We start from the raw sequence: 12,643 nt of genomic DNA on the forward strand, positions 1-12,643 counted from the left end.
AGTTTTTATTTACCTAGTGTGAACTTACCTTTGCAGTAGGGTGGATGGTGTGGGTGAAATAGCTGAGCAAGATGGGAGATGATAAAGATGCCTTTTCCTGGTCTTAAAATCAAGAGTCAAACACGGTTAGAAGGGAGAAAAGGCTTTTACCTCTGTATTTATTATAAGGATCCTTAGCTGCACCACGCCCAGGTGGAATGGGCTGAAATGCGCCCCGCAATGCACACACACGATAGATCAAGTATAACATTATAGACCTTACTAATTAGCAGATCTATCAAAGATTCCCCAATGAGAGGCTCAAGTGAGCCCCCTCCCCAAGGAACCTTCCCCTGGATGGTCCTATCTTAGTTTACAAAATGTGTTCTGGAGAGGACCTTGGTGTCTGGGGTTTCTAAGATGTTTAGTCTCCTAGCTTAACAAAGTAAGTCCAAGAATGTAGGCTAGAAAACACTAAGAATACAAAAAGCTATAAAAAGGTATATAAAAGGGGTATGAAAGCAAAGGCAAAAAATCATCATGGCATCAATAACATTAATTCTGATTTCTGTTTGGCAGTTTACATTTCAGAGTAAGCCAAAGCTGGAATATCAGAGTGACACTGATGCCTAACCTGGGCATTGGGAAAATGAAAATCTTCATCATCTGTATCTACAAGAAATCTCAAGGACATGGGAGCTTTAAGAATTACATAAATATTGATGCTCCCTGTGTCCTGGCTCAGTCTTGTTTCCTGTAAGATACCTTGGCAGAAACTCCCTGCATTCTTCCCCCAAGTTCTCCTTCCTCTTCAGCCGCCCCACGCGATGCTTTTTTGCTGATCTCCTCCCCAAATGCAAGGAGTGGGGTTTAGTGGAGGTGCATTTTATGTTCTGTAATTGTTCTTGCAGGGAGGTTGGACGGGATGACTTCCAAAAGGCCCCTTCCAACCCGAGCTATTCCGTGACAACGGCAGCTTTGCCAGGAAGGTGGTTTTGATGTCCCATCAAGCAGGGTTTGTTGTCACAGGTGCCACTCCCGCCAGGTGTAGTGTCCCTGGGTGTCCCCTTTGATCCTGGAGTCACCTTTGGCTGCAAGGTGCAGGGCTGGCAGGGGCAGCTCCCTCGCCGTGTCTGGTTTCCAGTGCTACCCCAGGTGCTGGTGTCACCTGAGCTCCCGTGATCCTGATGACAAGCACGAGACTGATCCCAGCATCAAGATAATTGGATAGAAATGTGAATATCTTTGAAATTGCAGAGGGTCCAATGTCTTGGATCAGATGGAACAGGCTGCCCAGGGAAGTGGTGGAGTCACCATCCCTGGAAGTGTTCAAGAAAGGAGTGTTTGTGGCACTTTGCTGTAGGGGCTTTGTGGCATTTGGTCAAATGTTGGACTTGATAATCTTGGGAGGTCTTTTCCAACCTTAATGGTTCTGTGATTCTGTGAAATCTAATTGTGTAGCCAAAAAAAAACGGAATAAAAGGAATTCAGTACAACAGGAGAAGCATAATAGAAGTTCATATTTAGGGTTTGAGGCTCAGATGCAATGACACAAACTGCTCTGTTATAAACCAAAAATCAGCCAAGGTGTGCTGTACACTCCTGGGTAGCTCTGGTAATTAATGCCTGATGATTCCAGGTTATTCCTATCCTATTTCTGGTTGTAAAAGACATGAGAAAAGCCTTGGAATGGAGGTGGATGCTCTGCTTGCTCACTGCTTCACTCACCTGCAGTAAATGAATAAAGGTTTATTTTAACAGAAATATTAAAAGGCATTTAAAACAAATATGTAATTTTCAATGAGCACATTTTGGGGGAGGTGTTTCACATTTGGATTACTAGAGTGGGGCAGCTGGGGTTTACAGAAAACTGTCATGAAGCATTAAAAGTGAACAAAATCAATGATGGTCTTGACAAATCCCATTTTGTTTGGGAAATATTTTCGTTTCCTCTGCAGGAAAACCTCTTCTGGTTATTTTGTGGGTCTTTTTTAGTCCAGATGTGTACAAAAAGAGCGGTGGCAGGGTGGCAAACTGATTCCCTTAGTTCCATAATAGCTTAGATGGCCTGCTGAAGTCAACCAAAATTGGAGGAACTAACCTTAGGAATGGGTGGATGGAATGCTCCTGGCCAAGGGCTTGTTTTGCAGAGCTGGAGCTGGAGGTCTGCTGATCACAGCTGAGCCATTCCAGCCCTGTTAGATAGCAGGAGTCAGAGTCATTAAATAATTATACCTTTGATTAGCTGCTTTAACTGTTCGTTGCCTTTGAAATATGATAGTATAATTTAAAGCTTTTATTAAAAGACAATTTTTCTAGGTGGTTGAAAAGGATTTTGTGTGTGTGTGTGTGTGTGTAGAAAAGAGCCATAATTTTCTGCTTCAGATAATGAAAAACTGAGAAAAATGTTTCCAATTACCATTTCCTTTTTGTCGATTGGAATCTTGTACGTTTATCACGTATTGGAAAGGCACTGAAATCGTTCAGTGGGTCCTTTCCCTGCTGCAGAAGTTCTGAGGGAGAAATATTGCAAGGGGAAAAAAAAAAAAAAAGAACTAAAAACATTTTTAGCAATGTTTAATTAAAGTAACTTTTTTCCCCTGTCACAAGCAGAAGTATGAATGTGTTTTCATTTTTTCTCCCCTTCATCTGAAACGTTCAAAGCTGAAGAGAAGCCAAACGTAATTAACTATTAATATGATTTGACGTATTACTTTCAGAGTGTTTTGTGGGTTTAAAAGAGAGCATGGGAAAGGATTTCAGTGGCAGAGGAAAGGATTTTTGGTTGGGTTTGTTCTTTGTGCCAGAAATACAGTTTTAGTTGTGTTTGGGGAAATTTCTGTAACTCAGCACTTTTATTTAAATTTCCTTTACATCAGCTTGTTTTTTCTGAGTGTTCTGCAGTCCAAAAAGGGCATACTAAGGACTGTTTCCACATGAAATATCTTCTGTCTCCCATTTTTTTGGGATATGGATGTCCTGATAATCCCTCCTGCTCCAAACAGAACTGTTTGGAAACTTCAGAATCGCATTCAGGTGTTTAAAGATGGTTCATTGTGTGGTTTAATAAATAGAAAAGTAGTGGACGTATTTATCATCCTTTCCTATGGCAGGGGTTGGAACCAGAAGGTCTTTAAGGTCCCTTCCAACCCAAACCATTTTATGAGTCTGTGTTTTGTAAAGATCCATGCACTTTGTGGTATTTTTTATTTTAAAATTTAGTGTTGGACAGATCTTGAAATGCAATGTGTCCGGTTCATTTTACTTAGATAGATACAGATACAGATATAGATATTTTAGATATTCCTGGGGTTTGGTTTTTGGGTTTTTTAACCCTTTTGGAGGATTTTTTGTCGTTGCTGCTTTCACATAGGGGTAAGACAACGTCAGGCCCCTTCACAGTGGCAGAGACAAATTTGCATGATCTGAGAATCTCCCGAGGTGCATCTTAATGAAATCTTTTCAATCTTCTGACCGAAGAGTGGGGTCTTGTTGGACAAGCTGCTGACCAGGAAAAAAGAAAACTTACCCAGCCTGACCCCGATGTAACCACACGTGCTGCAGGAAAATTCAAGGCAGAGCAGGCAGAGGGTTGAAGTTTATCCTTAAATACTCAGCTTTGCCTTCCCTCCACATCTCATCAATGGTTTTCCTGGGTAGATGTCCCAGGTATTACCTGGAAAAGCTCCACTGTGCTGTGGGAGGAGGTTTTTCCTCAGCAGCTCCTCAGTGTTTAATTGCTGCACACCCAGAACAGAGCGGCGTTGCTGGGGTGCCCGGCCGCTGTTATTTATGTCACACGGGCGCTGGGAAGATGTTCTGGGAAGCACATGACACGCCAGCCCCAGCCCCCTTCCCCCAGCCTGGGTGCAGAGATCCTATTATTTCTGATAATTGATGCTGAGGGCTGTGGCGTGCCTCATTTAATCAGCGCTGCTCAGCACACTCCAGGGATGTAATTCATGCACACTTCCACCTCCAACATGGCTGGCGAGGCTCGGACACACAACCGAGCGGCCACAGCATTTTTTAATCAGCTGTCTGAGCACTGTTTGTCTAATCAGCAAAGAACTCTGTCACAGCCAGACCAGAGGTGGCGTTAGCACATCTGGAATTCCTCGGTGCAGCGCTGGAGGGAGGTTTTCAGGGTGAGACTGTGGATGTGGATACTCTCCCAGGAATAAAAGCGTATTTCCGTTTATCACAACGTGAAAAGAACTGAATTGGAGCAGGTTCGAAAGGGTTAATGTGGTGGTTTGTTGAGCATAATATCCTGAGCATCCTTAGAGACCTTCCCAGGTACCAAACAGAGGTGTCCTCAGATCACACGTGGGTTTAAATCCTTTCCACAAACACCTCCTGCTTTTGGAAATGCTGGTACGTGATCATAGTGGTGGTGAACATATTTACTACAGAGCCTGACTAATCAGAGCTAGGCAGGACAAGCAGATTCATTAAGAGAGAATAAATAGCAGCCCTGTTAAAGAAAGCAAACACAGAAATTCTGTCTGCGAGGGGCTGGTCACAGCTGTAAAGTTATTGCCTGAGCAAATACAAAGAGAGGTGGTAATTGGGAGTGATTAAGTTTAATTGATTCCCAGTTCCTCCAGATCTTAACAAAGGGCTGTCCTGGAGCCTTGCTTCCTCCTTGCTATACCAGCATACCTCTTCTCTCTCTGAGATGTGCAGGTGTGAAAGCTTATTTTACACAAATGGGGATAGCTCAGCTGCCGGGGAGCCCTCAAAAGCACCAGCAAAGGGATGGTCTGTGTCCCCAGGTGCAGCTGCATGTCCTGCCAGGGCTGCAGCTGCTGCCAGCGCTCCCTTGTCGGGGACACAGACCCGACATGTCATCGTGGACACCAAAAAGCTGCAGATCAGGACCTTGGAAGCCGAAATCGGGGAGTGGAATTGCCTCTGGAAAAGCACAGTGAGCCCAGTCAGGGCTTACCAAGTCACAGGAAAGACCTTCATTCTTGACTCCCAGGCTCTGTGCTCTGCAGCAGCTGCTCTGCAGCATTTCTTCACCTCACCAGTGTCCTGTCCTGATTGATTTATGCAGTTGAAGGTTCTTCACAGGAGAAAAACCGCAGCAGTAAACACTTCTGAGCCTTGCAGATTTTGATGGCCTGTTTCAGGTTAGATGGCAGGGAAAATTTCTCCACTGAAGAGGTGGTCAGGCATCAGAACAGGCTGCCCAAGGCAGTGCTGGAGTCACCATCCCTGGAGCTGTTGGAAATCCGAGTAAATGTGGCACTTTCTGGTGTGGCTTAGTGGCCCTGGTGGTATTTTTTCAGGTGTTGGGCTTGATCTTGGTGGGGCAGCCACAGCTTCCCTGGATCCTCAATATATCCAGGACCAATCCTGTTTGCCCCTTCAGTAAAAGTTAAATTACATACTGGGAAACAGTTAACTTCATTCCAGATGTTTGAGAAGGTTTGTCTTATTTTTTTTCCTGGAATCCTTAGTTGGAGACACCTCTTGGTGGCATTTTTGGAAGAAAACACACTTGCAGAAATTGCTTCAAAATCAATCCGCCTTAAAGATCTTTGTTATTAGGGAGTTTTGCTGTTAGATAATGAAATATTTCTTACAGCATTTTATTGGGAACCAGTTGGGGTTGGTTTGATTTAGTGTATATATGATATGAAAAATAGATTAGATAATAGAGATATAGATATCTCTGGAGCTGGTAACAAGAGCTTTTGTTGAGTTAACTTTGGGACCAGCAAGTGGAGCCAGCCCAGACAAACTGAATATCCTGGGAAATTAGTCAAAGACAAAGCAGGCAAATGATGACCTGCAGTGCCTGTTCCAGCCTGGTTGTAGGTAACAGCAGTGTGTAACTCCAGAGGCAGGCAGGGTGAGATGGCTCTGCTGGGCCCTGGCACATCAATCACCCTGCCAAGGCTTTGCTTGGCAGTGTCCAGACCCTTATTGAATCCTCAAAGGCAGGAGAGCACCTGGAGGAAGCTGGTGGGAGCCTAATGGATGCCAAAGGACACACGTGGATGTATCAGGACCTCGGCATCTCTGTGGAAAAAGTCCATTTGTTTAAAGGGAAGGGAGAGGCCTGACAGTTAACACATTAAAATGGATTATTTCATCAATAGGTTAATAGAAAAGCAGGCTGCAGGTTCACTCCTGCTCGCACGAACGTGCCATTAGGGTGTGAAAAATGGGAAAGGCGCTGGGAAAGGGTCTCTGTGCACTGGAGACCATCTTCCCTTGCAGAGGGGTGCCAAACCTCGAGTTTGCCTATTTATATGTAAATGTTTCAGAGGAAAAACAAGTTTTCTGCTGGGCAATTGTGCCTCTCTAGTGCAGAGACTTCTTAACCAGGTCTTGAAATGAAAGGGTTTTTTTCAGCTTGAAGGATGCACCCAATGAAAATACTTTTAGATTTGATGATGTCACTCAGAATCCAGTCCTCCTTTTCAGCATGGAGCATTAAAGCCTGCAGATGGCTTTATTAAAATCATACCTAGCTTAACAGTCGGGGGGGGTTCAGGCAGGGCTCTTCCAGCTTTAATTCTTCAGCTGAAAATGGAGCTTTTTGTTAAAGCCTGCAGTGACTTCACGTCACTGTTCCTTTTGGCTGGAAGCAGCTGTTTGGTGTGAGTTCTGTGGGGCACTACAGAAGTTCCCTCATAAATATTGAAAGAAATCTTTGAAATTATTGTCCCCCGCTGCTGGCTGTGTTGTGGGGTGTTGATGTCGTCCTGAAGAGTGAGGGACGAGCTGTGATGGGAGGGAGAAGGCTCTGAGGTCCCTTAGAGGACTTCTAAGATTGACTCCAACCATCAACTCAGCACCACCACGTTCACCACTGAACCTTGTCCCACATCCACGTGCCATTTCCACGCTCCCAGACATGGTAATTCCCCCCGTTCCCTGTTGCTCCAGTCACTGTCAGGTGTCCTGGTGTACTCAGATGTTTCATCAGCTGACAAAACCCAGCCTAAACAAAGTGTTTGTAAGATTCTAAAGAAGGTGAAGATGTGCTCTCCCCTAATGAGCCCGGGAACAGAGTGCTTTTGAGCCATATTTTCTGCTAATTGTGAAGCAGCACCTCAGAGGATCTCAAAGTTTGGGTCAGTTCTAACGAAATGAGGGTGTTGCTATTCTGTGTAAAGAACTGACTTTTTTTTTTCCCCCCCTTTCCAATAAACACTTTGATTTTGCAGTGGCGGGGGGGTGGAATTTTGGAGCAGCCTAGTCTGGTGGAAGGTGTCCTTGCCCGTGGCAGGGGGTGGAGTAAGGTGGGCTTTAAGGTCCCTTCCAACCCAAACCATTCTGGGATTTTACAATTCTACTTCCTCTGAGCTCAGTGCTACAAAGAACATCTGTTGGTACGAGGATTTAAGGTCGTTACATCATCACCTCAGTTTCTAAAGGTGGTGATGTAAAAAGGAAGTTTAAGGGTGAACTCCAGGCACCAAGTGTTCCCTGCAGGCTTCTGGAGGAAAAGGAGCTCTTGTCTGGCTGTGTTTTGTCATGAATTAGATCGCGTTTTACAGTAGCTGTTTCGTCCAGTCCTGTACCTTTTGCACAAATACTTCCTGCCTTTTTTTTTTATTATTATTATTATTATATATGTATATTTTTTTTTTTACTTCTGCTGGTCTGTTTTCGTCTGTTCCGATAGCAGATCCATTTAATCTTGTCAAACCGTGTCATGTTGTGGTGACTGAAGGAAAAAAACCTTTGAACACGAGGTTTTCCACATCGGCCGTGGATTGCAGGGGCTCAGTGGTCCTGTGTGCATTTTCTGTGTGTAGCTCTTCACGTGTGAACAGGCTCGTGCTTGTATTTTACTTCACGTGCTTTTTGATGTTTCTTTTCTCCCCTTTTTCATTGAAAAAACAAAAAAACCAACAACCAATTTTTTTTTTTTCTTCCTCCCCCTTTCTTTTTTCTTTATTTTTATTCTCTTTTTTTTTTTTTCTCTTCCCCTCCTGCTCTCTGGACGCAGCCAAACGCAAAGCTTGGAAACTAAACCGTGTTGGTAGCCTGCGAAATATTTACAGCAGCAGCAGCACCAACACCGAAGGTAACAAACCCACCCGTCCCAGATGAACACCTCCTCTCTCTCTCCCCCCCTTTTTTTAACCCACTTCTCCAAAATTTCGCCCTCCTCGCCTCTCTCCCTTTCCCCCTGGAAATGAGATTTGCCCCAAGCATGCGTGTTTGTTTCCACCCCGTGTTTGCAGAGTCATTCCACTTGGTCTTTTCATCTTTCTGTTTGTGCCTTTTATTTTGCCATTCATGTTCCTTTCAGCTTACTTAAATTTTGACCTTTCCCTCTAGTCGTGGAGTGGTGATGTTTAAATTACTTCAGGAACCCATTTTCTCCTTTTATTTTTTTTTTTTTTTTTTTTTTAAGAGATACATATATATTTTCCCTTTCTCCATGTGGGCACTCAATGTAATATTTCCCAAGTTATTACGGTTTTTAAAAGTGTTAGTATCAGGTGTAATGATCTGTAGCCAAATACAATAGTGTGCCGTGACATTTAAGTAACAATCTTAATTTGTTTTGTGCAAGCCTTCTCCATAATGCTCTTTGCAGCTCTAATCCAGAGGCGAGACAGTGCCGGGTCATTTGCATGTGCTACTCTTGCTTGTAAATTCTGGATATTGTTGTATTTCTAAAGGTCACCCGGTGCCAAAGTTCACAAATTGACTTACATTGCCTTTTTTCCCCCCCCCCACCCACCCAAGACAGCCGTCATGCCTTTTGTATAACAGCACATGGAATTTTATGTATTTATTTCCCCCCCCCACCTCCCCTTTCCACCTTCATTTGAACAACACAATTATAAACTTTTTCTGTTGTTGTTTTTTAATATATATATATATATATTTTTATTATTATTACTACAAATGTCAAAGGTCAGAATGACTCCGAAACCAAGCAAGGAGGAGGATGGGGGTGGGAAAAAAAACCTCCACCACCTCCAGCAGCACGGAAGAGGGATGGTGTAAGGAATAGGGAATGCAAAATAGGTCACAACTCAGTAATCTCGCTACGAGGGAGGGGGATTTTTTTTTTTCTCTTCACTTAAGTGCGAACCAAATGGGTCAAGTAATCGCGAGCGCATGCCCTAACACTAATTGACTTATTTTGGAATGATTATAACTGTAATATTTTTCTTAATGTCACTGTTTTCTGGGCTGTTGATTTTAGTGATTGCCAAGCAGTGGCATTAAATCTCTTGTAAATTTTAAATTGCATGCTATTTCTGTAAACAAGTCCCTCTGTTCACATCCTGATCATTAACCTTTGGTGATTTATATCACCGTCCTTTTTTTTGCACAATTACAGCCCAGGCTGCTGGCGGGGGCCTGGCTCTCCCTGCCAAACAAAGTGTGCACAGGAAATAAAAGTGGGGGTTTATTCCAGCTTGTTAATGCAGCTTTTTTTTTTTTTTGGAAGTGTAATTTTATTTCATTTCTCAGCCTCGGTGTAAAATTAATGCCTTTCAGAGCTGTTAAACCGGCTGGTTTGATCCTTTTGTTGTCTTTTCAAATATGAAGTGCAAAATACAAAATGACAGAGAGTGACTGTGAGATATTCATAAGTTTTGGGGTTGTCTTTTTCCCACAAAGACACTTTAGTAACTTTTTAATTTTCTATTTGCTATTTATGCCTCCCAGCCCAATTTTTCCTCTGGTCAGGTATGTTTGTTGGTACAGGTTTAGTGCTCGAGAAGCTTGGGATTTTATACCTACCTGTTAACAAATTGCAGCAGGGGAGCAAATATATGGAATTCCCTTGTGTTTCACAGATCAACATTTTTTCAGGGCATGTCAAATTTGAGGAATCTTTGATCTTTCTGCTCAAACTAAGTACTGAGGGCACCTTGGTATGGGAACACAGTCCTGCTGGCCATGGCCCAAAAAGTTTTGAGACACAGCATCAAGATGAAATTCTAAAATCAGGCAAATATATTTTTTGGATGTTTTATCCCCCCCCCCCCCCCAAAGGTGGAAGGTTCAATGCTCTCCATAGCTTTGAGCTGGTACCTTTGTGAGCCTTTGTGTGAGAGCTGCAGTGGTGAGGCACCCAAATGGGGAGTTAATGAGGATTGTAAGTATTAAAAACCACATGTTTAGATAATTATGCCTTCAAAAAAGAGAACGATGATGGGAAATGACGGTCCAGAATAACAAATGTGCTTTGGTCCTTGGCACGCGCTTGCTCAGTTGCGCTTACACCTCTTTACACACCACAAACATTTCCATCAGGTTCAGCCCCGCCTTGAAAAGCTCTCCAGTCATTTTTAACGCCCTCCCGTTGGTTTTAGGTGTTCTGTGCCTGCTCCCAGGCGGGCAGAGCTCAGCTGGAGCTGCAGGAAGGTGCAGCCCAGGTGCTGCAGTTGTGCTGTGGGTGGGTAATGGTCCCCAGGGTGGGGGGGGACTCTGTGCTTGAGTGTCCCCATCAGAGGGGCTGCTCTGTCCTGGCTGTTTGACAGCAAAAATAATGTTATGGGTGGGATTTTCACCAGGCGTGGGATCCCAGCTGAAGGACTCAGCCTTCTGAGGGTGTTACAGAATCATTGAGGTTGGAAAAACTCTCCCAGGCCATCGAGTCCAAGCTGTGACCGATGCCCACCTTGTCACACAGCCCAGAGCACTGAGTGCCACCTCCAGGCCTGCCTTGGACACCTCCAGGGATGGGGACTCCACTCCAATGCCTGAGCACCCTTTCCATGGAGAAATTCCTCCTGCTGTCCACCCTGAGCCTCCCCTGGGACAGCTTGAGGCCGTTTCCTTTTGTCCTGTCCCTGTTCCCTGGCAGCAGAGCCCGACCCCCACGTTGCCACAAAATTGCAGAGTTGTCTCCTCCATCAGTTCTGTCTCATTACAAGAAACCTTGCTTTGATTCATTTTAGAGTTTGCCTAAACTCTTTCATTTTCGGATTTTGGGGGTTTTCCACAGGGAGCCACTGACAAATGAGGAAGTCCCACGTGCTCCCCCTATTGCAGGCAGCCAGGCTTTAAGCCATCCTTTGGTTCTTTAGGGGGAAAAATATGTAGTAGCAGTGAGATATGCTTAAAACAAACCCCACTCTGGTTTTAAGAGTCACTTGTACCTGTTACCATAGCAGTGTTATTAAAACACACACTTCTTTCTCCTATACCAGCAGATTTAAGGCCTGGTCGGATGGGGCTTGGAGCAGCCTGGGATAGTGGAAGGTATCCCATGGCAGGGGGTGGGACTGGATGATCTTTAAGATCCCTTCCAACCCAAACCATTCTGTGATTCTATGATTTTGCAGCACAGCAGGATTATATTTAAGGAATTAAATGTCTGTGCTCTTCATGCTTAAAGATACTAAATCCTGATTTTTTTCCCCTCCTCACGGTTACATGTGAGATTTTAAACAGTGCTGGGCTGGATTTGCTGGGCACTGAGGGAAAACTTTTTGATTTGGATACTCAAGAAGCCTCAAGCTACCTCTGGTTTCAAGGTGATGCTGTTGCTGCCGTGGTGCTGTGCCCGTGCAGGAAGTTACACCCTGTCTGTCTAAACTGAATTTTTAAAAAAATTTTTAACTTATGTTGTCTCAGCACCCAAATAAAACATCAAGTCCATGTGGCAGAGGGGTTCAGTGCCTTCAGCTTTCTACCACCACTCAGATAAATGGGATATAAAACTCTTCCAGTGGAACACAGCCTTTACCAAGAGCTGTGGGCAAGCGATAGCAGAGCTCCGTTGTCCTGATAGGGTTGATTTTCAGAACTAATTAGATTTAGACACCGGGTTTGGAAAGGGGAGAGAAGTATTAGCATAGCCATGCCCAGTGGGACGTGGCACAAATATTTCCTTAATTGAGGCTGCTAATAAACATCCTCATCTGCCGAGTGACGGGGGTGGTTCACACGGAGCGGCGAAAGGTGACGAGACCTAACGTTGCGTGGGACGTAAATAACACGTTGTAAACAAATGGTGTGTTGTCAACATCTCCTGTCGCTTCCCAGGGCACCCCAGCAGCTCTCCCTTCTCCTCCTTTGGAAAGGATGAAGGGTTATGGTGCTTGAGCAGAAGAGATTTTCAGGAGAGGGAGGAGGAGGCGATGGAAAAGGAGCTTAAATAGGGCTCGGTGTTACTTGAGGCAGGCTTGGCTGGGATTCAGGCTGTAACCTCAGCTCTTGAAGGTGCTTCAGGAGTGTTTGAAACGTGCCCTCAAGGGTGTTTTTGGTACTGCACTTGACTTCTTGTTCTTGGGAAGTGTTTCCTGTGTGAGTGGCACCACCCACCAGGTGTGCATGATGAGTTACTGTTAATTAGCGGCAGCACCAGCATCCTCTGCTATCAGACAAATACAAATGCACAGCCTGGTTGTCTTGGGAGCCAGAAGATCAAGTCTTATTCCTGGTTCTGGTAAAATATTCATGAATGCCTGTGAGAAATGCCTTAGTATTTATTTGTTTAAAAGCCATCTTTTAGGATGGGTGGGATTCCTGCATGGCAGGAAGGAGCCCTTGCCTCCCACTGACTTTCCGTGCTGAAAAGTTGGACCAGGTGATCCTTGAGGTCCCTTCCAACCTGATCTTTTAGGATTTTGTGACTTTGAACTGTGCCCATCACTGGTGCAAGGTGTCCCTGGTTATTTATGCAGTTCTTAATATTGGGAGTAAAATAGGTGAGGAGTGG

The 12,643-nt window shown here is 44.4% G+C and overlaps 2 protein-coding genes across 18 annotated transcripts in view; one reads left to right on the plus strand and one right to left on the minus strand.

Annotated features, from left to right (window-relative positions):
• Positions 1–12,643, minus strand: part of LOC116446882 — a 781,927-nt gene that overhangs the window by 382,621 nt on the left and 386,663 nt on the right. The gene's annotated exons all lie outside the window — the stretch shown is intronic.
• The window catches only part of AGAP1 (ArfGAP with GTPase domain, ankyrin repeat and PH domain 1), a 315,634-nt gene that overhangs the window by 251,225 nt on the left and 51,766 nt on the right, over positions 1–12,643 (plus strand). For 11 of the 17 annotated variants that reach the window (XM_032115303.1, XM_032115304.1, XM_032115305.1 and 8 more), the window contains one exon: positions 7,955–8,032. The exons of the other annotated variants lie outside the window; for them this stretch is intronic. In XM_032115303.1, coding sequence (XP_031971194.1) covers positions 7,955–8,032 — 78 coding nt within the window. The remainder of the gene's footprint in view (positions 1–7,954; positions 8,033–12,643) is intronic. 17 annotated transcript variants of the gene reach the window in all.

The sequence above is a fragment of the Corvus moneduloides genome, chromosome 7, assembly GCF_009650955.1.
Source record: "Corvus moneduloides isolate bCorMon1 chromosome 7, bCorMon1.pri, whole genome shotgun sequence".
NCBI lineage: Eukaryota > Metazoa > Chordata > Aves > Passeriformes > Corvidae > Corvus > Corvus moneduloides.